This window comes from Drosophila virilis, chromosome 4 (assembly GCF_030788295.1).
Source record: "Drosophila virilis strain 15010-1051.87 chromosome 4, Dvir_AGI_RSII-ME, whole genome shotgun sequence".
NCBI lineage: Eukaryota > Metazoa > Arthropoda > Insecta > Diptera > Drosophilidae > Drosophila > Drosophila virilis.
The window spans coordinates 12,970,320-12,992,819 of NC_091546.1; the positions used below are offsets into that span (position 1 = coordinate 12,970,320).

Below are 22,500 nucleotides of genomic sequence, written 5' to 3' on the forward strand. Positions count from 1 at the left end.
ATTAATGGGTTTCCCTGTCCGTTTTGGCTTTGGGCTTGCCAAGTACAGAGCTTATCCTGGCTTTGCCTGGGCTGGCCTTGGCTTTGCCTGGACTGAAGCTGCGCTTTCCTGGGCTAGATTTGCGTTTCCCTGGACTAGAGTCGGCGTTGGCCGGGCTGGTGGCGGCTATGGGACTGCCTAGCCTGAAGCTACCCTTAGGTTTGCTTGGACTGGAGCTGGTCTTGGGCTTGCTCAGGCTAGTAGTGCAGGGCCTGGGGCTGCCAGCCCTTGGATAGCCCTGGCTAACGCTAACCTTGCCATACCCTGAACTAACGCCAGCCTTGGGAGAGCCCTGGCTAACGCTAGCCCTGGCTTTGCCTAGGCTGGAGCCTGCCCTGGGTATGCCAAGAATTGAGTTAGTCTTGGGCTTCGCCCAGCCAGCGCTAGCCCGGGGCTGGTCCAGATTGGCGCCAGCCTTGGTACGCGCCAGCTTCTGCGGCTCCTTTATATTTATGGCCGATGTATTGAGATCCACCTTGCCCACCACGGGCATATAATGGTCCAAATAGTTCTCAGCCTTCACTTGACTAATAATTGGCGACGTCGGCAGAGCCTCCAACATCTCGGATGGATATACACGCAGATGCGTGTACACCGGAATATACAGCTGTGTCGTATCCAGCTCGATGCGCTGCTCGATGGCACTGCGACCGGGCAGCTGGAAGTGCTTGCCCAAAATGGGCTCGCGTAGCGGTCGCTCAAACATATTCTTCACATCGGTGGTCGTGTCCTCCACTTCGCGCTCCTCCTCCCGTTCTTCAGCTGCCTTGGGACGCTTCAGCGTGAACGAATGCTGTATGCCCGAGATAACTTTGAGCGTTGTGGAACTGGCCACCTTCTTGATATCCGGCGGCAGACGATAGGCGCGATTATCCTCGCCAGCGCGCTCGAAAGGTGTCAATTTCGACCAGGGCAGTACAGTGCCCAGTGTGCCTAGGTAGCGACCACCTTGCGTCCACAGGCGGCACGAATAGTCGTGGCTACCACTGCAAAAGAGAAAAGATTGGGAAGAGCAAGTATTAAAGTTGGGGGTTTTTTTTAAAGAGACACTGTTGCGGACCGACAAATATGGAATCCCAGATACAATTTGTAAGCCATGTCTCAGACCTTATAATTATGCATTAAGGCATTCGAAGAACTTACCTGAATATGATCTTTGGCAAATTGATGAAACCTATGGAATTAATGGCTTTGAGGTGTCCCTTGTAGGAGCTAACCAGCATAGGCTCCGGCTGAAAACGTACCATACGCTTGGCGCGCGTCAAGAAGAGTTCCTTTCGCAGGAATATAAATTCCAGTCGCAGTCTGGGCATGCACACATATGTCTGCTCCGCCTTCGGTATGCTAGACAAGAGTGTTGGAGTTGAGCTTTAGTTAGGTTCCTCAGCAAAATGACAGTGGAATGTCTGTCTTTATTAAGTCCTTGCCTTCGCCCCCGCCAGTTCTAGTTATGAGTTATTTATTTATTTGTTGCCAAAAAAAAAAAAACCAGTTTGTTTGGAATTCGGTGAGACACGCAAGGCCTGCCAAAGTAACTTGTGGGTGGATGACTTGGTCTACAAGTTGATACACATGTAAGATAATGAGTCGTGTCGTTAGAGTCAATTTTTGTGGTTTCTTTATGTTTCTTCAGTACAGTGAATGCTCGCATTAAATGATAAAGTTTCAAAGATGGCAAAAGGATCAGGGGATCCAACGTTAGGGACGTTGGGAAGTCCGATTCTATCAATTCTTAGGTGTGCAGCTGTAAACCTGCTGTTACTTACATTTATGTTAACATTAACAGCGTCACATTAACATGTATGAAAGATGTTTGTCTGGGTTAAGTATGTTAACCTCTTTCCTATGTACTGTTATTAACATTTTTATGTAATATTTTATTACATAAAACACTAACATTTTTGTGCAATCGATTGGAATCGGATTCTGATCTTACCAGCCCCATTTTAACCGACTACTTACCAATAATTGACAATATGCCAAACCTTGATGTAACCAAAGGCTGTGCCCGTATAGAGGAATCGATTCTTGCGATCTGTGGCCATGGTCAGCACACAGTCGCCTGTTTTGTGGACGGCCGTAAACTGTTTAATATAGCCGCCATGCTGATGATGCGAATAGACCTGAATGATGCCCGTATCCAGGGAGATAAAGACGCTGCCTGGGCAGCGTTAAGAAAAAGAAGTTGAGCGAATGTTAAAGATGTTAGTTGGGGACTCAACTTACCATGTTCCTTGGTCATTGGACGTCGCTGTAGAAAGAGCACAGCCTGCACGGAAACAGGTATATTGGCTCCATAATCCTTGATTTCATCCGGCTTAATGGCTTGCACGGAAGTGCTTCGTCTATTTACGCCTATGAGTGAGGACATGCGTTTGCTGCGTCGCGTTAATTTCTCCTCCTCAGCATTCAGCTTTAGCTCAATAAAGCGACTGGGATCCATGACATTGTAGCGTCGATACGGCTGACCCGTCTCCAGCTTCCAGAAGATGATCTCGCCAGAGTAGGTGGCCGTGACCACGCCCTCGCCCAGCTTGACATCGGCACAGGTGATATCGTCCGTATGAAATTTTGCCCACTTCTTTGGATCGCCATATTCGCGACCCTCCACATCATTGAACTCGGTCACCTGTCGGTCCCAGCCCATGGCCAGTATACTGGAAGCGAAAATGTAAGGATTATATACGGCCGGGTAATATTTGTATATAAATTACCGATCTACAACCCAGATGACGGCAGTCACTTCCTGGTCCGGCTGAATGCTCATATTGCGCACCACGACAGCATTGTTGTAGTTCCAAATCTTGAGCGAACCATCGCGTGCTCCCGTCAACAGGAACTGCTCCAGCGGATCGAAGCAGGCAGCCGTAATCTCAATGTCAATGGTCTCCCCGTAAATCATCTTGGTGTGACAGTTTTTCATGATGATCTTGCGACGACCCGTCCACGGATCCCACACTATAATATAGCTATCCAGGCCGCAGGTCACAATGTTGCGAAACAGGCGATTATAGAGGACCACGGAGACGGGTGCAGCATGGGTGTTGCCATCGGTGAGATCGACCCGGACACGGGGACAGCACTTGATCTGGATGAGCTTGCGGCCGGCGACCATTAGCTCCCGCAAATGCGAATGATAGTAATATTTAATATCGGTTTCGCTGTGATGAATGATGCGCACCAGATCGCCATAGGTCTGGAGCAGCGTGTGCTCCTGCAGATCCCACACCTTGATGATCTTATGATAGTCCACGCTGTACACCTTATTCTCCTCCGGCTGCACAAAGACGGCCACAATGCCGCCGTTGTGTCCTGTCAAAATGGCCGATGGCTCGGATGATATATAGACATCCCAAATGCGCACAAAGGTATCCGGACCGCCGGTGACCAAAATATTCTTGATCTCGGACACATAGAACACGGATACCCCCAATGGTATGCGAAAATTGTTGCGATCCTCGTTGCTGACCATTATCAGGCCCGGGCAGCGTCCACGATACTTTTTGGTGTTCCTGTACTCGGCCGAGGCGAACAGCGTGTTCATGTGCAGCGAGAAGTAGACGCAGGAGATGAGCTCGTTGTGCAAATTAATGTATTCCCTTGGTATTAGCAGCGGTATCCGGCCGCGCAGCACATCCGCCCACACTAGCTCAACCAGCGCCGCGCCGGGCTTCGCCTGGAATGGACCGCGCAGGTATGGCGAATACGACAAGATCCGGACATTACCAGCATAATCTCCAAGCACCAGCTTCGAGTGCGTCTTGCCATTATTGTAGAACGCATAGCTCATGCAATAGACAGCATACGGCAGGCTCCGAATGACCATGCGCAGCGTAAAGGTCGAGGCAATCGTCTCATGAAAGCGTAATTCACGCTCCGTGGAGGCGGTGCACACGATGCTCACATCGGACAGCGCCTGCAGGGCCAGTATCCAGGTGGGCACCTTCAAGTGAACTGTGATTAAACGGAAACTTAGAAGTAACTGAGAGTTCTTTAGATCAAAGCCTGTAACAAGAATGTCGTGATTCCAATCTCAATTTCCCATTCCATCCCCCCCATCCCAATTTCAATTTCAATCCTCTTTTGTCATTTACTGCACTCGTATACTTACTGCTCTCGGAGACGGCGCTGCGCAGTGGCTCCATGTGCGCGCTCCAGAAACGCAATTGACCCTCATGACTGGCCGTTACCCACATGCCCGAATTCTCGGGCGAGTCCTCGCCACCAAAAGAATAGTTGGCTGATTCGGTGATCTCCTCCATTGGAGTCTGATCAGACTTGACCTTAAGCAATGTTATGCAACAGACCGCTGAGCGGTGCTCGGTTTTGCGTACAACTGGCGCCATCGAGATGGGCATAATAAGTGCCTCCTTTTGGCTGCTGGGATCCTCCTCCTGAAACCCGAATATTAGATACGAGACAAACTCATTCCAGTCCACCATAAAGTCATGATTCTGATTAATTTTTAGAAAGAGACGCGTATAGGCGAAATCGTTAAAAGTAATGTCTACATCCTCGAGCATACGTCGCAAATCTCCACAGCCAACCACTTGACCTGGTGCTGATTTAAATAGTTCGTACAGCTTCTGCAACTGGGCCTTGGAGATGCGGTCGTGCAGTCGCTCCGATTGCTCCTGGCTAACCTGGGTAGCAGTCGAGGAGATTGTCTGATATTCGATGTCCGCTTTGCTGTCACCGCTGGCAAAATATACAAGCGACATGTTTCTTAGGAAATAAACAACAATATCTTGGCACTTGCAATACGCATATATGTGTTTAAAAACTTATTTATATATAACTATATTTCTGGTTTAGTTTTCGCTTTAAAGAATTTACATAAAAGTCTACTAGGTTAAAGTTTTAGAGGCAGCGCGCAACCAGGTCATTAATGCCGTTACCACGATCCCCGTACTCGCCGCCGCGCTTGAACGAGACGGAGACCTTTTTCTTCCAGCCATCGCGGGGACTTGATAGCTGCATATGACAAAAACTCGTTTAGCATTTAGATACTGACTTTAGTTTAAGCTCGACTTACCATAAAAGAACACAGAAATTCCTTGACGGCGGCGAAATTGGGTCCCACTGTATAGATTTCATGTATGATATCCTCCAAGCAGATAATACCCTTATCGCCCAGCTGCTCCTCAACCATGGTGTTCGACTGTATAGCCGTCTTCTTACCATCGATACGAGCAAAACCCTTCTTGAACAGTAGCTCGCGTATGGTGCTCAGCGTTGGAAAACCATAGACAACAAAGGGCTCGATTACGCGCAGCAGCAATTGATTCTCCTTGCTGTTCTCCAGAAAGACGGCATTGTGCCGTTGTCCCATGTGCAGCGTTTTAAATATTTCTGTGGTGGTTTTGTCAAAGATCTTTTTACCCGCATGACGCATGACAAGGAGCAGTCTGGGATTCGTTTCTGCAGCAGCTTTGGCGCTTTGGTCTGTGATATTTGTGCGTAGAATTGTCTGCCTGATGCGCTTGGATGTGCGTTCGGCCTTCAAGTAGCCCATTACGAAGGACTCGGCGCGTTTGAATTTATGATGTGTGCGGGCGTTCCTTATGCGTTTAATGCGATCTGTGCGCTTTTGTTCAATTACCGACTGATCCTGCTGAATGCGCCTCTTGCGGTGCTTAAGCACCGACACTGTTTTGCCGGGTAATTTGTTGGGCACGGCATATCTGTAAGGCGAAAATAACGTTGTATTTCATATTGCAATAATCTATATAGTTAATAAACACTTACTTATCGGACATATTGAATAATTCAACTTTTTTCAAGAAAGTATTCGCGAAACACGTGTGTCCACAATCAAAACAAAAACTGAAGGAATGCCAACCTATTTGATTTTCTATGGCAATGTGAATGGCAAAATTTCGATAAGATAAAAAATAACATCGATTGTTGAACATCATGATATTAATCGAATAACTATATATTGTTTATATCGGCATTGCAATGGGCGCAATTAAAATAAAAGTCCGAGGTTGAATTGTCAGCCGTCTGCAAATATGTGTTTAAATTTAAATTTAAAAAAGTAACTATACAAAAATAGAATTGGCACCGGAACACTTTTTAATTTCCGGTTTGGCGCATTCGCACATTACTCAATTCGATAAAGTGCTCTCTCACTCTCTCTCTTAGCTAGAGCTGCGTATAGGGCTAGTAAGCGTGCCACGAACACGGAATCATAAGTTGACAATAAAATAAAAATATTGAAACTTAAATAGATATAATATTTGTTATGGAAATCGTTTGTTATTATGATGTAGCGCTTTTAAATTTTTTTTTTTGTGCGCGATAGAAATTATTAATTACGCTCCACTGACAGTTTTAGTTCGGTTCCTGCTCGTGCCTGTCACGAGTCCATCTCTACTACTGCTCTCACCTTATTTTGGGGGGCTTGCGCTAAAATGCCGGTCTCGGGTCTCTATGCCAACGCGTTGCAGTAGCCAAAACTGGCGAAACAGTATCAACGCGTAGCTCGACTGGATTTGTTGTGTGTCGCGCTATATTTGTTATAATTTATGGTAATGCAATATTGTCGAGCAGAGCCAAATATGCACTAAATGCAAATACGTGCGAATGTTCTCACAAAAAGGCAGATAAACAAAAGATTACGCCATATAAGCAAAAGCTGCAAAAGAGAAAAACAAAATAAAACTATGGCCATTGCCACGCGACGCGCGTTTCCAATTAATTCCAAATGTGTGACGAAATCTTTAAATATTTGGCACGCAACAGCTCGTGCATTGCCCTCACAAGTTTTACTACGTTCTTAACGCGTTTTCTTACGTAGTTATTAATATTTATGTGATTGTTTTGGGCTAGACTCCGTTGTGCTACGTAGACAAGGCGAGCGGCTGTTATACTCTTCAATTGACAACGACTACGTCATAGTTGTTGACACTCTCACTATCTAACGGCCGTCAATACAAAAGCAACGAGATGATAATTAGAGCTGAAAACTCTTGCAGATAGACAATAAAAAAGCCACAAAGAGTTTTCTTACATATTAACTATATTTTGAATTTGCAACCGATTTGATCCTGTTTTCCAATTGGTCAAAAAAAATTGTAATACTAGTTTTGGTTTTTGTTTTTGATAAACTCACGTTTTAACGGTTTTTTTTTTTCATGGAAGCCACAAGATATTGCAGTACATAGATAAGTTTTACCATAAATGTCAGTGAGACACGTAATTGCTGTTTGGTCAAGAAATCATTAAGACAGAAATGCAGAAATTATGTTTTTATTCAATATGATATAGTTGTGCGATCCAGCAGACACTGACTTATACACTTACTTTCTTCAAATTCAAATATCTTCATCAGTTTCACTCAGATAGCTTTGGGTTCCTAACATATGCGTTATATGTGTTCTGATCGAATTATAATACCCTCTGTGATATGAAACAATTTGACCAATTTATAATTATTTATTCTTTAAAGTGGCAATGTCAGCGCCCGAGATAGAGTAACTATTTGTACCAACCGCAACTGGAACATCTGGAATCAAGCCGATTCTATAAAGTGCTTAAGGTTAGAAGACTCCATTGCACAATGACCGATCGCTATGCGAATGGGGTATCCACCAGCTTGGTGGAGCCCGCCGCCAATGGACATTCTGCCGAGATAAAGGAAGCCGAAACAGTCGGCCAGGATGAGAAAATTGTGCTCAAGCGTAAACTGACGCTGATCAACGGGGTGGCCATTATTGTGGGCACCATTATTGGTTCGGGCATTTTTATAGCACCCACCGGAGTCTTCTACTATACGGAGTGAGTACGCGGCTTCAAAATGTATCCCATCCAATTTAAAAGTATACAACTGAATCAAAGAGGTGGAAACCTTAATGCCAGCTTCAAAGGGAGCCTTGAGCTTGTAATTACTAGACAAAAAATGATCGTCGCGAATGATAACCCCTTCATAGAACATTTTTGAATAGAATTACATTTATAGTAGTCCTTGCCCTTTGCAGCTTTTATTAGAAGAAGCAATCTTATAACCTGTATAATCCGGTGCTGATCTTAAAGAATAGTTGGGGCTTTCGTTGATTAACAATTGCATTCCGAACTTTTACAAGTTCATTAAAAGCGTCAACCCGCCCAGATAAAGGTCAATAGCATGATAATTTATAGTTAATTGGAACATTTCTTTTTGCCAGCCAATTGAGCTGAATTGCAAGGCTATAAGTTAGAGGAAGGTGGAGGGGGGTTGGTGGTTGTATTGCTAGTGGGCGGGAGCATGGGCTCTATGTAATTAAGCCTTGTTATTGTTCATGCTATTGCTTGTGGCTGGCGCCCTTGAGAATATTTTGTCGGCATCGCGAAATCGTTGACAATTGTTGCATCAGCTCGAAAGTATTTGAGAAGTCTGTGCTACAATTACAAGACCAACAGAACGAGCTGCCCCAAAATAAACACGTCTCATCGATACACACACATACACTCAGACTCGGGCACTATGTGATACTGCGAAAATTTTGGTTGCCTTGTGGAACCACTTTAGCCAATGGAGCGAGCCAACGGAAAGCAGCGACGCGGCGCTCTGTCCATTGTTCGTCCACTTATTGAGTTGTACGCTGACCCCTCGGTTCGCCTCTTTCAGATCCGTCGGAAGCTCGCTTTTGATTTGGTCTGCCTGCGGCATTCTTTCAACAATCGGCGCTCTTTGCTATGCCGAATTGGGCACCAGCATCACCAGATCCGGCGGCGACTATGCCTATCTGTTGGTCGCATTTGGTCCACTTGTTGGTTTTCTGCGTCTATGGATTGCCCTGCTCATTATCAGGCCAACAACCCAGGTGAGCTGAAAGTGTTTCTTTTTTTTTATTTCATCTAATATCTAAATGTTTTATTTATTGCTATTATTGAATTGATTGATTGTATTGTATTGTTAAATAAATTGATTAAGAGTCAACCTTCGACCAGAATTGCGCTCAATTGTGACTGTGAATACAACTTTCTCCCAAGAAAAGTAAAAGCAGCTGCTCTAAACGAGAATCAATGCAATTGTTTCATGAAGAACCTGATTAACGAGTGTGTTGTAGGCACAGTTGAATTTGAAAATACGTAGAAATCTCTTTCAACTAGTATAAGAAACATGAATTTACTGAATATTAAGTAGCTTTTTTTAAGAATAATCAATTTCTCATATAAGAACTGCATTATATCAACACGTTCATCGTATTAGCTCTTTATTTTGTATAAAATTTGTTAGTTGAAAATTAATAATGTTGAGGAAGCTCCAGACCCAACGTACAAAGGGGTGGGGCCCCTTTGGTAGGGCACAATTTTAGCCCGTATTTTGTATATGAAAATATGTAGGGACGACAATATTTTCAGTACAACGGGCAGTTGTAAATTAAATTGTTTAAATTTTCAAAACTATATAAGGGTTTGAACCGGAAACTCGGTTCAAAAATGCAGAAAACCTTATCTACGAGTCGAAGCCAAACTTAGAGCAATTCTTTTGAACCGTAAATCGAATTCTTGTAGCCATGTATATATTGTAGAAACCCAATTTGATTTTAAATAATAAAAAGTTAAATAATATTTTCAGACTATTGTTGCGCTTACCTTTGCACATTATGCGGCCAAGCCGTTCTTCGAGGATTGCGATCCGCCCCAAAATGCAGTCAAGCTGCTGGCTGCCGTTTGCCTCTGTGAGTATAAAAGATCTATCTGAGTGCTGAATATATATATATATATGTATATATGTATTCATATTATCTGTTATTCCTGCTATTAGGTCTACTCACAGCCATCAACTGCATGTCCGTCAAGGTGTCCATGAAGGTGCAGGATATTTTTACGGTGGGCAAACTGCTGGCGCTGATAATGATAATACTCGCTGGCCTTTATTATATGGCCACTGGCAAGCTGGATAACTTTTCCAATCCCTGGGAGGGTAGTTACAGTACACGCAACATTGGCTACGCTTTCTACTCGGGCTTGTTTGCCTTTGGCGGCTGGAACTATTTGAACTTTGTCACTGAAGAGCTGCAGGACCCCTACAAGTGAGCTTAACAAGGCACATAGAATAAATAAATGAATGAATGAATGAGTGGGTGGTTGCGTGGTTGGGGAGTGCATGACTAAGCAAAAGGGCCTTACGAGAAGACAAATGGCTTTTGCACTGTTTGCCATTTACGTCATGCATAGCAGGCGACAGCAACAAGTTGATGGCGCCCACTTGTTGAGTGTCCTTGGGGCGCGTGTTTGTGTGTGTGTGTATGTGTGTAAGTGTGCGTTGGGGCTGGGTGGTTGAAGCGCCCAAGTTTTGTGTTTTCCCCCAAATGAATTCAATTTGCCCATGCGGCGCAGCAATCAACTTAAGTGCTATATGGCTGCTTGGATCTCCAAGTGTGTTTCAGGCACGTTTAAGGTTTCTCTAATATCTATTTGTTCATTTCTCCCTTTCCCTGCTTGCCCAGAAATCTGCCACGCGCCATTTGGATAGCCATGCCCCTGGTCACGGGCATCTATGTGCTGGTCAATCTAGCCTATTTCGCTGTCGTCTCTAAACCGGAGATGCTTAGCTCGCTGGCCGTTGCCGTGACCTTTGGCAACAAGGTCTTTGGACCGCTGGCCTTTATGGTGCCCATTTTTGTGGCGCTGAGCACATTTGGCGGCGTCAACGGTGTGCTCTTTACCTCCGCACGTCTATTTGCCACCGGCGCTCAAGAGGGTCATCTGCCCAAGTTCTTTCAGCTGTTTCATGTCAAGCAACAGACGCCGATACCATCTTTGATATTTACAGTAAGTATATAGATTAAATGCAGCTACGACTATTTACTCCGGCTGCCGACTTGCTAGCTTTGCTTAAATTTTGATTGCATTTTGATGCATTCGTGAATGCAAAAGCTAGCTAGTTAGCAGCTAACTATCATAAATACCCAAATTGGTTATCCAAATAAACATTTCTTTCTGATAGTGCCTGATGTCTCTGCTAATGCTGCTAACCGATAATGTCTACGAGCTGATTAACTACTTCAGCTCCGTGCTGTGGCTCTCTGTGGTGGCCAGCATAGCGGGCATGTTGTGGCTGCGTCACAAGAAGTAAGTTGATTGTAGCAACATGAGCGTGCATATTAACAGGACTCTACACTCTCTTTTTTTAGACCGGATCTGCCGCGGCCCATCAAAGTACATTTGGCGCTGCCCATCCTCTTTATGACCATTTGCGTGACCTTGGTGCTGTTGCCCAATTTCAAGGAGCCCGCCAATCTGCTCATTGGCATTGCCATCACATTGGCCGGCATTCCGTTCTACTATGTATGCATTGCCTGGAAGCAGAAGCCCCGCTGCTACGGACGCCTATCAAATGCAATGGTAGAGCTATGCCGCGCCATCTTCAATACAACCATTATTGAGTCCAACGAGTCGCTGAAGTAATATAATCCCCAACTACACCACTTTCCCACATCCATGCTATGCATTTTACCACACAAAGCAGATATTTTATGCATAACTCCAGCCAAGGCACTTCAAAACACGCCAAACATTTTGTATGATATTTTCGCATAGACGTTAGCATTCCTCAAATCCAAATAGGAAAAGCTTATGCTAGCTATAGTTTTTAGTTTTTGTATTATTTTTGTACTAATTCAAGTGTTGGCATTAGCTAAAGCTCTTGATTTGCTAAGCATCCACAGTTATTGGGAATTTCTCACACAGTTTATATATACAGATTTATATATATTTATATATATATATATATACGTATGTACTTGCCTCAGTTGTGACACTTTTAGGGAAAACTAATCTATAAGCAAAACTTTAGTTCTTAAGTATAAAATATTTATCAAGTTGAACTCCAAACATATACAAAATTTGTAAAACATGGCTTATTCGAATGGAAGTAATAAATGTTATTCGTGTATGTAACCTGCAGCTTTGTGAATTTGTTTACTGGTCGGGCCTAAATGGAGATGACTTTTTTTAAGTAGATTTTATGGATTATAGTCTGGAACTACTTTCAGCCTAGTACACGACCTTGCGTCTGTTTATTTCGATTGCCGTCTCCACGAGCGTGGTGCCACGTATAAAATCTGCGGCTACAATGTTCGCATGCTCGCCCAGCTCATCTTGATACAGCTGTGATATGCGCCAGTTCACATTGTCGGCCATTTTGCGCAGACCTCCATGTTTGTCCAGTATGACATCCCAAGTTTCCGGCGTCAGCTCAGCCATGTCCACCACTGGTCGGCTCGAGAAGCGTCTGTGTGTAGTAGAGTCAAGCTATACAAATATTCAATTCAGTAGCAGCAATTGCCTCCACTTACGACACATCGAAGTCGTTGATGTAGCGCAGATGCCGCTCCAGACGCGCCCAGGACTGCACATTGCCCCAGCGCTGATCGACGGGGCCAAAGAGCAGCTGTGGAAACTCCTGCACGATCTCATTGTTATCGTAGGCCAGTATCACATTCTGCTGCCGTTTCCAGATGTCGCGCAATGTCGCGTGCCAGGTCAGCGATGGATGGACAATGAGATCACCAAAATGCTCCCGCAAATAGCTGACCAGCAGCCGATGCACGCCCAGTTTCTTGCCAAAGCCTGCCAGCATAAAAGGTTGAGACTTCGACTTTCAATGGGAGGTTCGACATTTACTTACCCACGGGGAACTCTTTGATCCCAAATATGACAATCTCATTGGTTTCCAGCACAAAATCCTTGACCTGCTGTATGACCTCTTTCAGTGGACGCTGCTTTGTAATTCCGTGATAAATGAAAAACTTATCCTCCGCAGGTCGATAGTAGCCCACACGTATGTCCAGATAGCGCGCTCCATGCATCAGCTGGCCACGTATATCATCGTCCTGGGTGAGTGCATATTTGGTCACCAAACTCTCGCGCAGCAGCGGATCAAAATTGGGTCTATAGGAGCCAGAGTCATGTGTGCCGGGTATGAAGAGATCACGCAGCCGCAGATCACCCACAACGGCACGCAGCTCATGCATCCAGCGGGGATAGGCACGCACACAGCTCTTGGCCAGTATGCGTCCCTGAGCATCTATATAGCTGGCCCAGTAGCCGTAGCAGGCGCTCTGAGCGGTCACGTTGTGGGAGAGCGCATAATCAAAGGGCACGCCCGTGGTGATCCATTGCGCGGACAGACTGGGCTTGATGGCGGCTACGATCTCGTTGTTGCCACCATTGGATATCCAGTGCTGGCGCGGCAGGCTCACACTCTTAGCCTTGGCGACTGAGCCGGGCGTACTGGTGTAGCCGTGAAAGGGAACATATGCCACTTGGTCAGCACCCGATCCGCTGCTCTCTTCGCTGTCGCTGTTACTGTCGCTGCCGCTGTCTCTGCCAAAGGCGGCTAGGGGCGTGCCCGTGGGCAGGGTACGTTGTTCAAAGCTGTGCGGATCCTGTACAGTTAATAGCACCTGATCGCCATCCCGTGCCGGAGCATGCTTCCAGCTGACTTCCAGGAAACGTTTACGTGCGCTTATCGTTAGCCACAGCTTCAGCGCATCCGTAGCCGGGCGAGAGGCGCCCAGGGTAAGCACGGGCTGCTCCTGAGTCCATGCGGGGCAGATGCAGAGCAGCAAAATTAACATCCGTTGCAACATTTCTGCTCTGAATTATCGCTAATTCGATTTGATTGCGTTTCAGCTTAATCAGCGCACATCAGCCACACGCTCAAGCGAGACTCGAGCTGCGTTCCGAGAAAATTGGCTGCGTCAATGTCTCGCGAAGATCAACTGTCGCCGACGAGCGTTCTAAGCGCGCTCTTATTGGAAAGCAAATGCGACGCCCCACGCTGGAAACCTCGAGGTGCCTAAGTACATAAGTGCCGATATTGCCATATAAGAAACAATAGTGCCATAAACAAAAGGAAACGAAAAGCAAATAACAGTGCTCTACTCGGGAGTGACCGACTAGCAGATACCCTGAACATGAAGTTCAACAAACTACGGGTCATAAAGTCTTGAATATAAGTGTATATATATAGCTTTAGTATCTATTATCCGAACCCTTTCAGTTGGGCGCATTTATTTTTTATAATCTTTTAGTATGCGAAATATATAGACTAGGCTAGATAGACTCAGTGCGTCGTTCTGGAGTCGAAGATGCTTCTTCCTACCGGTTATATACATTTCTTTGAAAACATTATACCCTTCACAAGAGTTTCAGGAAATATCATCTTTCTGATACCGTTTACGGTTCCGGAGTGTTTAATTCAAATTTATTTTCATACTAATAAACTTTTTTTTTGTTTTTTTTTTTTCTATAAGCCGGATGTTCTATTAATTCAAATATGAACGCGCACTTCACTTGGTTGTGTGAACTTTACATTAACTTTGTCTATTGTCTAACGTTCTCTATAAACTCGGCGAAATTGTAACAAGCTTTGATTAGATCACAAACTTGATATGGGCAGACGGAACGAGAACAAAGAACATAAAAAATCGCATGCTACGTACAAAGATTCGAATTCGAATTCAGTTACGTACATATAGATCTGTAATTGATGTTCTAATTGGGATGTTTGTTTATGTTTTGTATTTGATTATCAGCCACGAAAGCTAATTGCTTCAATTCTGATTAAGTCTTGCTGTCATAATTAATTGCGAGTCACGTGTAAAACAAGGGCAATTTGTTTGCGACCTAGCACTGGCTTAGCTTTTATCACTGGCTCCGGCTGTATGTGATTATCGCTTACGCGGCAAAGAACGACGGTCGAGTAGCCCGGGTGTACGACCTTCAAGACCCGGCTTCACTGTGCGACTGAAACCTGAAGCCCATCGAGCAACGGATTGAGTGTGCGCTTGGTAATACAAACTTTCTGTTTGTATTTGGCGCCTACGTGTTAACTCCACTGCAATAACGGTAATAGGGCTTCCACAATGCTGCCGTTTCTTGCAGCTTTCATGCTAGGGTTTTTATTTGCGTTTTCTTTAATTTTCCATTACGAACTAAGCTCAACACAGCCAATTTTGAAAATACCGACAGCTTTACTGTCAAAACCAATTGCCATTCACAACTTGCGCGCTCATTATGTGTGAATGGCCGTGCATGCCAGCGAATGGATATTTTTGTGTGAATGGCGCGCGCAATTTTTCAAACATTCAAAATAATACACAAGGGGTGCATGTAAATGGATATGTATATGTCTCGTGTATGTTATGTTCGATATCTGATTCGATTCACATCACAATCTAGTCAAGCAGTCACACGTTTTCATGTATATAGATTATATCAACGTTATTTTTACATGCACTTTTAATGGGATCTGGTATACAGTGATGGGTCTTACAATGTCACCGTTTCCATATAACGCTCAAAGGATTGTGTAAGTATCGTGTGATCCGGAGCCAGATGGGTATCAGCCATAATCGCTAGCCTATACTTGTCTCCAAATCGATGCAGATTCAGGGAGAGACAAGTCTTTGATTGCGGTGGTCGAAATAGGAGTACATCCTGCACTCGTTGCCCCCAGGCAGCCTGAAACTGCGTATCCGCTGCACCATAGATCTCCGTTATGGTAACGGGAAAGTTATAGGAGAAAAAGTTGATGAAGATCTTGGTAAGGACATGGGGCAGCAACGCTGTTAGCAGACTGTATTTGGTCTGTCCTATGGAGGCCAAATATATCATGATCTGCTGCCTGCGTATGCGCTCCACAATCGCATGCAGCTGATGCGCCTTCAAAGCGTCGGGTGAACCAAGTGGCAGCTGCAGAAAGACCACACCGCCAATGTGCGCCGACTTATCGCCACTGCGATCTGTGAAATAACCCTTGGATATGGTGCGACAGGTTGTGTTCAGCAACGCCGGCACCGCCGCAGTATCGGAGAAGGTATTGAAATAATCATAGACAGCTCCCGCCAGGCAGGCCAAACTGAAGTCGGATTCACGTAGCTTCTGGCCAAACATATGCTGATGGCGTTCGCGAAGCAGGGCGCCATCGATGGAGCGGCTAAAGGACACAATCTTGCGGCCAGCGTAGGACTTCTTGTGCAGGATGTTCAGCTCTTTGGTTGGCTGCACAAAGAGAACCTCATAGATGTTACGCGGTGCCTTGAACAGTTCATAGCAGATCTTGCACAGCTCCAGCTGGGCATATATCAGCAGTGGCACATACAGATGCAGCCGGGCACAGTAGGTGGTGCTGTACGTGGTCTGGCCTCGGAGCACAACGTCGCGCAGCGCCAGCAGCTCACAGTAGATGTGGTAGGGCAAGAGGATGATGTGATGCAGTGCCTGCTGCCAGACGAGGCGTGTCCAAGCCTTGGCCATGTTGGCTGGCTGCAGGCTATGCCCCAGTGCGGCACGTGCCACCGCCCAGCTGAGATTACGCTGCTCCAGCTCATGCTGCAGCAGCAGATACAGCGTCTGCAGCAGACCCAGATCATTGCGATAGCCGGGCGAGCGACGCTGCCATTTGCGACGCATAGCACGAGTACGCCAATAGCCCAGGCACACGTTGACCAGCACGATGAGAACCAGGGACAGCAGCTGGCTGAGATTGCGTGCATCCGGATGCGCTTTGACGCCGTCCGGTGTGTCCAGAGATTCGAATTCGTAGATGAACTGCTGCCAGCGACAGCTCACAAGATGCAGCACATGATTCACCAGCTTACTTATATGCTCCGGCTGACGCACAAAGTGCGACAGTTGCTTGGTGCCCGCTGGCCGAATGAGGCCTGCATCCTGCAGGCTGACAATCGGCTTGCGTTCGGTGTCCTGCAACAAGAGCATCTCGCCCACATGCAAGTCCTCCTCCTCGGCTATGATGAGGTGATGCACCTTGATCAGTATATAGTAGGGCTGTGCCGGGTCCGAGTTGGGTATGACCGTCACCTGCCACTGCGGCAAATCCGAGGGTATATATTTGGCGGCCAGCTCACTAACATGCTCCTGGATATTCGACTCGTTCACAGGACGTCCGCGATAGCGATGCGTGCTGAGCACCACGTGATTGTTGATGTTGAATCCGCTGTAAGTAGAAAATTGCAATTGGAACTTAGTTGCTCCTTTTGGAAACTGTGGAAGCTGTGGCACACCTGTTATCGTTGACCCAAGCATAGTGGCCCCAGCATGTGACCAGTTTCTGGCGCAGCTTGGGAAACTTGAGCATGCCCGTCTTGTCCTTCAGCTCGGTCAGCTGCAGCGCATAGGCGCGCTTGATGCGCTCAAAATCGCAGTTGCCCTCCACCTGGAGCAAAAAGTGAAAGATGCCCGCATTCTTGGGCGTATCGATCAGTGTGCGAATCTTCTTGGACTTGCATATGGTCAGATTGGGATACTTGATGCTCAGCACATAGTTGGCCAGCTCGTTGGTTAAATGCGCGCCTATAAAGAAAACAAAAATTAAAGAGATGTATGCGATACTATATATACCTAATCATGCCGATAATGCGCTTGTTCCACGAATAAGACTCGAATCGCGCACCCGCCCCATAAAAATCAAACGTTGCGGCTTATCGTTGGCAAATTTTTATGAGTAATTCGGTTGGTCAAGGTTCAGGCTGGTCGGTCGCTCGTCTGGGTTCCGCAAAGGTGCAACAGGTAATCAGCGACGCATTGTTCGGCTATATTATTTATAAACAAAGCTTATCAATGGCATGAGCGTATGGTAGTGCGGCCCACACTCCATCCCTTATCGCTGACAGGGCTATTGATGCGAATCCCATAATGCTGGCGCATCTGAACCGTTGCATCCTTTGGCTGAATGAGCGGTTAGTCAACCCATGCCTCGTTTATTTATAGCCGGCCCGTTTGATCTATTTGATTAATGGGCCCATCTGGGTCAGCGCGTGCCCGTTTATTGATCGGAAAACTTTATTACTTACACACAAATGATAGCAGCAACAATGGCAACAGCATAAGCGCCACCATAAAGCACAGCAGGGTCTTTAAAAACGATATGCACTCCTGCCAAATGCTGTAAGAGTTGAACTATTATAAATGGCTTAACAGTGATATATTATACTATACCTTTCCATTTTCTACGATTCTACGCTGATGTATATATAGGCTATATATTATTGTTGATTTTGCCTTTGTCTATCACTTAAAACGCCCGTTCGTTTCACTGTGCTCGGCACGACTGAGCAGACAGTCGCAGCTCCAACGAAGCTTCCACCAACGCTTAAAATCGCTTATCACTGCGGCATACAAAATGATAAGGCTGCTCCTGCCGGCCAAAATACATTTGCCAATTGATATATAATATCAAATTAGCTTACCTTTTTAAAAGATTCGAATAAACACTTTAGTAAAGACGAAAATAAGCTTAGGAGCTAAATAAACAACTTAAAAATAACGTATAATTTGATTAGCGTGTCATGCAAAGCATTTAAATTGCGCGCGTCAATTGTGAATGGCTTATCGTGTAACGTTAACAAGTGAATGTCAAATCGCAGCAAACAGCTGTTCTTAGCAGCGCATCGACTTGTTTACAATCTTTGTTATTGTTTGTATACGGATAAAAAAAAAACTTTAATGCAATGCTGCAAACGCCAATTGTTCAGCCCACCTTACACCAACCGCTGCATTCGAAAGTCTCCAACTATTTAAACAATCAACGCCGCACGGGACAGTTTTGTGACTTGCAGTTGGAACTAGACTCGGACGATGCGTCCTGCACATGCAGCGTCCACTTTTGCGTGGTGGCCGCTCAAAGCCAGCTCATTGGCCTCAAACAGCAAAAACAACAACAGTTCTCAATGCAAAATCCACTTAAAGTCACTATTCGCAACTTCAACTGCACCGTGTGCCTGCACACCATCGTGGACTTCTTCTACGAGGACATTGTCTCCGTTTCCAAGGAGCACGAGGCGCATTTTCGAGAGCTAGCTAAGATACTGTCTGTAACCGAGTTGCTCAATCTGTACCAAATAGAACAGACCAGCGACGTTACTGCATGCCAGGAGCCAAGTGCCGTTAAAGGGGATGCGGAGGATATTATGCAGCCAGCAATAAAGCCGGATGTTGTTTTTGAAAACCAGCAGAGTTATTTTAAGGTAGGAAACAAGCCAATTTAATGGATACACCCTCACAATAGGTTTCTTTTATGGTAGCTCAAGAATCCGCGCGCAGTCAAGTCCAGCAGCAAAATAAACTACTGCATTGGCTGCGATTTCAAGTGCTATCAAGTGCAGAAGATGATTGACCACATGACTAGCTGCGAGCCGTCGCACCTGACGTGCTCGCTTTGCGAAATTGGCTTTCTGGATTGGCGCGAGTATGATGCGCATCTGCGCAGACATGGTTCCGATCGGCGCAAGCCCTTCTTTTGCCTGGAGTGCGACAATCGCTTTAACACGCGGGCTGCTCTGCTCGTCCATCAGCCCAAGCATTCAACGGAAACACCTCATGTCTGCACGCACTGTGGCAAGGCTTTCAAGTGGAAACAGGGTCTTAGCAATCATATGCTGGTCCACAATCCCGAAAAGCAGATGCTCTGCGATGTCTGCGGCTATAGCACCACGCACATGAAGGCCCTCAAGAGTCACAAGCTCCTGCACACCGGGGAGTTCTTTGCCTGCACTGTCCCTGGCTGCAAGCATCGTGCGAATCGCAAGGAGAACATGAAGCTTCACATCGAGACACACAAACAGGGGCGCGACTTCATCTGTGAGATTTGCGGCTGCAAGTTTAGTCAGAGCAAGAATCTAAAGCGGCATGCTCTAAAGCACACCGAAGGCGGCCTCAATCGTTACAAGTGCCAGCTGTGCGGCTTCAGTAGTCATCGCTCGGACAAAATGAAGGAGCATGTGCAGCGAGTGCATACGGAAAGAGCGGTACAGCTGGAGCTCCCAGAGACAGTAGACAGCTCGTTTGAAAATAAAATGCCCGATGATTTTGCACTGCCGCCCATCAATGCCTTGCCAGTGGGAAGTGTCAAGGATAGCAATGCCACGGAGTCAACTCGACAGAATCGCAAAATTACGCCAGATGTGACGACGCCAAGTGTAAAACGGTTAAAGACGCTGCTGCCAAAAGATGCAATTGATTAAAGTCGTACACGTTCAGGAAACTGAGTGCAACCAATGAAATAGCAGACTAAACTGATTTAAATCGGCACCTGCGTCACTTAGTCAATTTTTACATGCTTAGCTTGCTAAAAAGTGTGACTGTGATTGTGTTAAAGCAAGCGAATGCCACAAAATGCAGACTTACTAGACAATTAGAAAATACACTATATGAGAGACGTCGCTAGCATATAGATACTCTAAAATATAACAAGCGGGTGGACGCAAATTCTGTAGTAATATTAATTGTTCCTATTTGTTTATGAAATTAGCAATCTAGATGGCTATAAACCAACGCTAATTAATAGTAGAGTTTAGAAGCTATTTAATAATCATGCATACTGTTTAATAAGCATACCCATTTCAACAGATTTGCGCCGCGTTAAAAAGCTTTGCGAGAGCCAAAGAGCAAAAAAGTGAGACTAAAGCGTGGCAAACTGGATTGAAAGAGAGCGAGATACTCGTTTTCAGATAGAGTGTTCGAGATGTTGACAACATACGCGTCGAAGCTTTCTTCAGATGCACGAAAACGTAGCCACAGTCATTGTGATAGCAGAACTCAAAACGAAGCGACATATCCCCGGAAAAAACAAAGGCCGAGCCAATTGAAGAGCCCAAATAATAACAAGAGATCTCAAGCAGTCGCAATATCAATAAATCACTATGTCTGAAGCGAGTTTCGACCAATACGAGCACTACAACTTCGATCACGGCAAACACATCTTCACCGCGCACAGCGGCAAGCAGCGCTCCAAGAAGGAAGCCAGCGATCATACCAATCATTTCGATCCCTCGGGACATTCGAGGAAAATTTTAACCAAGCTGGTGAACACCAATAACAACAAAAAGTCGTGCAAAAACTAATTGTTTGCCTTACGATAAACAAGTAAAAGGAAACCGTATCGAATTTTGATTGCAACATAAAATAATCATGAAAGTGAAAGGCAAAAGAGGGAGAAAGTTATGCTATTGTTTACATAGATACAATACTTATCACCTGTTAGCTATATTAACCACAGATTGTTGTATTTATATATAAGTAATTATATATAAAATTATATACTTGAAAATTGTTTATAACATATATGACTATTGTAGATATAGAAATAAACTTTAGAGGACCTAAGGTTGGGTTTGATATTCTAATTGTTTAGCATTTCTTGTTTCTGAAAAATATATATTGCTTGGAAGATCAAACGTGTATTGAAATTTAAAAATAATTATATTTAGTTGGGTCACAGAGACGGATGCAAGGAAATAAATATTTCTGTTCAAAAGTATATATATTTTTATTGACTTGAGATTCTAGAGCTAAGAATTCTTGATGTTGCGTTTTCGGTTGAATTTTTTTTATAAATATCTAACCCATACTCTCCCCTCACCATCTGATTACTATATCATAATGCTAACATAATGGCAATTGGTCGTTAAATTCAGATATTAGTAAATGAGAAACAGGTCCACCCTAATGATAACGTTCTCTTTGCCGGCTTTTCGCTCAATTTGCCGGTATTTTTACTGCGCATTTGTTGATATTTGGTAAACAACAAACAAGAGGTTGTTAATCAGGTGTTTCTTTGACTGTGGCGCATATTATTCATCATCATTATGATCATCATTATCATGCAGGCACTTCGACCTTATCAGAACGTATATTTGTTTTCTTTTTTACTGCGTATCGAATAGTTAAGTTACAAGGTAATTCTGCCCTGAACATGTATTTTCTAGCTTACAATCTCCAATCGAAGCACAACTCTTTCGAAAGTGTCATGAGAAGATCACAAAATGTTGCAAAGCGAACAAAACTAGTTTTTCACAATTGTTTGGCAGCAAACATAAACTGAAATAACTTCATTATTACGATAAAAGTACTAAAAGTGCTATTTATTATAATAAACAATAATAATAACAATTTTCAAGTATAATTCGAATTTTCGTCAACAAAGTAATACAGAATCTGGCCTTGATCAGCTTAGAAATAATATATTTAAAAGAATAATAAATATTTGTTTCTTTTCCGAACTCAGCTTGAATTATTCTAAATATATTTGAATTTTTTCTGCCCGTTGCAATTGGGTATATCTTACTGCACAAAGATATTCCAGTTTTCGACAGGATTACAGCGGGTATTAAGGGATTCGAGAGAACTCTATCGATTTCTACTGCAGATGTATATATTAATATATATATTTAAATGTTTCCGATTGACTAACTATTCAATTTTAATGCTAATTAAACTTTTTGCATATAAAAATGGAGGTCACATCGTACACAGATCCAACTGGGTCTATGTTCTCTAAGGACTTTTATATAGAGTATTTAAGCTTCGACTTTTCCTTTCATTTTCTTTTCCTCAATTTATTCTAACTAGATGGTATCTATTAATAGATGGCATACCGTTAAAGATAATATCTACATGGTCAACACACTTTGCCATGGCAGATTTCTTTCTTCAGCTTTAATG

General features: G+C 44.5%; 7 protein-coding genes across 7 annotated transcripts; 3 read left to right on the forward strand and 4 right to left on the reverse strand.

Moving 5' to 3' along the window:
* Position 1: 1 nt before the first annotated feature.
* Positions 2–4,760, reverse strand: LOC6628104 (WD repeat-containing protein on Y chromosome). The gene is made up of 6 exons (XM_002051973.4): positions 4,151–4,760; positions 2,754–3,993; positions 2,266–2,696; positions 2,002–2,200; positions 1,183–1,383; positions 2–1,025 (listed from the first exon to the last, which is right to left on the reverse strand). Exons 1-6 carry the CDS (start codon positions 4,758–4,760, stop codon positions 2–4), a joined length of 3,705 nt encoding a protein of 1,234 aa, XP_002052009.2.
* Positions 4,761–4,810: 50 nt separating this feature from the next.
* RpL7-like (Ribosomal protein L7-like) lies at positions 4,811–5,937 on the reverse strand. The gene is made up of 3 exons (XM_002051971.4): positions 5,788–5,937; positions 5,075–5,723; positions 4,811–5,013 (listed from the first exon to the last, which is right to left on the reverse strand). Exons 1-3 carry the CDS (start codon positions 5,796–5,798, stop codon positions 4,900–4,902), a joined length of 774 nt encoding a protein of 257 aa, XP_002052007.1. The 5' UTR covers positions 5,799–5,937; the 3' UTR covers positions 4,811–4,899.
* A 479-nt stretch (positions 5,938–6,416) lies between these two features.
* JhI-21 (Juvenile hormone Inducible-21) lies at positions 6,417–11,937 on the forward strand. Its single transcript, XM_002051970.4, has 8 exons — positions 6,417–6,572; positions 7,493–7,821; positions 8,651–8,846; positions 9,605–9,707; positions 9,794–10,061; positions 10,479–10,803; positions 10,979–11,103; positions 11,166–11,937. The coding sequence occupies exons 2-8, from the start codon at positions 7,604–7,606 to the stop codon at positions 11,437–11,439; spliced, it is 1,509 nt and encodes a 502-aa protein (XP_002052006.1). The 5' UTR covers positions 6,417–6,572; positions 7,493–7,603; the 3' UTR covers positions 11,440–11,937.
* PLCXD (Phosphatidylinositol-specific phospholipase C X domain containing) lies at positions 11,579–14,993 on the reverse strand. Its single transcript, XM_015172846.3, has 4 exons — positions 14,511–14,993; positions 12,662–13,834; positions 12,330–12,603; positions 11,579–12,265 (listed from the first exon to the last, which is right to left on the reverse strand). The coding sequence occupies exons 2-4, from the start codon at positions 13,623–13,625 to the stop codon at positions 12,028–12,030; spliced, it is 1,476 nt and encodes a 491-aa protein (XP_015028332.1). The 5' UTR covers positions 13,626–13,834; positions 14,511–14,993; the 3' UTR covers positions 11,579–12,027.
* Positions 14,994–15,261: 268 nt separating this feature from the next.
* Positions 15,262–18,117, reverse strand: LOC6627880 (uncharacterized). The gene is made up of 4 exons (XM_002051968.4): positions 17,998–18,117; positions 17,853–17,944; positions 17,064–17,352; positions 15,262–16,996 (listed from the first exon to the last, which is right to left on the reverse strand). The coding sequence occupies exons 1-4, from the start codon at positions 18,003–18,005 to the stop codon at positions 15,310–15,312; spliced, it is 2,076 nt and encodes a 691-aa protein (XP_002052004.1). The 5' UTR covers positions 18,006–18,117; the 3' UTR covers positions 15,262–15,309.
* A 312-nt stretch (positions 18,118–18,429) lies between these two features.
* On the forward strand, positions 18,430–20,418 carry Plzf (Promyelocytic leukemia zinc finger). The gene is made up of 2 exons (XM_002051967.4): positions 18,430–19,025; positions 19,083–20,418. Exons 1-2 carry the CDS (start codon positions 18,510–18,512, stop codon positions 20,019–20,021), a joined length of 1,455 nt encoding a protein of 484 aa, XP_002052003.1. The 5' UTR covers positions 18,430–18,509; the 3' UTR covers positions 20,022–20,418.
* Positions 20,419–20,564: 146 nt separating this feature from the next.
* On the forward strand, positions 20,565–21,316 carry LOC6627878 (nuclear protein 1). The gene has a single exon (XM_002051966.4). The coding sequence runs from the start codon at positions 20,700–20,702 to the stop codon at positions 20,898–20,900; it is 201 nt and encodes a 66-aa protein (XP_002052002.1). The 5' UTR covers positions 20,565–20,699; the 3' UTR covers positions 20,901–21,316.
* The last annotated feature ends 1,184 nt before the right edge of the window (positions 21,317–22,500 follow it).

Excerpts from the sequence above, each read along its gene's own strand:
- LOC6628104 (XM_002051973.4), bottom strand. The coding sequence starts at position 4,760 with ATGTCGCTTGTATATTTTGCCAGCGGTGACAGCAAAGCGGACATCGAA. Across the intron at positions 1,384-2,001 it reads TGGCATATTGTCAATTATTG|CATACCGAAGGCGGAGCAGA; the intron begins GTAAGTAGTCGG and ends ACTCTTGTCTAG. Across the intron at positions 1,026-1,182 it reads TTGCCAAAGATCATATTCAG|TGGTAGCCACGACTATTCGT; the intron begins GTAAGTTCTTCG and ends TCTCTTTTGCAG.
- RpL7-like (XM_002051971.4), bottom strand. Across the intron at positions 5,014-5,074 it reads AATTTCTGTGTTCTTTTATG|CTATCAAGTCCCCGCGATGG; the intron begins GTAAGTCGAGCT and ends TGTCATATGCAG.
- JhI-21 (XM_002051970.4), top strand. The coding sequence starts at position 7,604 with ATGACCGATCGCTATGCGAATGGGGTATCCACCAGCTTGGTGGAGCCC. Across the intron at positions 10,804-10,978 it reads TACCATCTTTGATATTTACA|TGCCTGATGTCTCTGCTAAT; the intron begins GTAAGTATATAG and ends TCTTTCTGATAG. Across the intron at positions 11,104-11,165 it reads TTGTGGCTGCGTCACAAGAA|ACCGGATCTGCCGCGGCCCA; the intron begins GTAAGTTGATTG and ends CTCTTTTTTTAG.
- PLCXD (XM_015172846.3), bottom strand. The coding sequence starts at position 13,625 with ATGTTGCAACGGATGTTAATTTTGCTGCTCTGCATCTGCCCCGCATGG. Across the intron at positions 12,604-12,661 it reads GATCAAAGAGTTCCCCGTGG|GCTTTGGCAAGAAACTGGGC; the intron begins GTAAGTAAATGT and ends TTATGCTGGCAG. Across the intron at positions 12,266-12,329 it reads ATCAACGACTTCGATGTGTC|ACGCTTCTCGAGCCGACCAG; the intron begins GTAAGTGGAGGC and ends TACTACACACAG.
- LOC6627880 (XM_002051968.4), bottom strand. Across the intron at positions 17,353-17,852 it reads GTTGCTGCTATCATTTGTGT|GCGCGCATTTAACCAACGAG; the intron begins GTAAGTAATAAA and ends TTTTCTTTATAG. Across the intron at positions 16,997-17,063 it reads GCTTGGGTCAACGATAACAG|CGGATTCAACATCAACAATC; the intron begins GTGTGCCACAGC and ends TTCTACTTACAG.
- Plzf (XM_002051967.4), top strand. The coding sequence starts at position 18,510 with ATGCTGCAAACGCCAATTGTTCAGCCCACCTTACACCAACCGCTGCAT. Across the intron at positions 19,026-19,082 it reads ACCAGCAGAGTTATTTTAAG|CTCAAGAATCCGCGCGCAGT; the intron begins GTAGGAAACAAG and ends CTTTTATGGTAG.
- LOC6627878 (XM_002051966.4), top strand. The coding sequence starts at position 20,700 with ATGTCTGAAGCGAGTTTCGACCAATACGAGCACTACAACTTCGATCAC.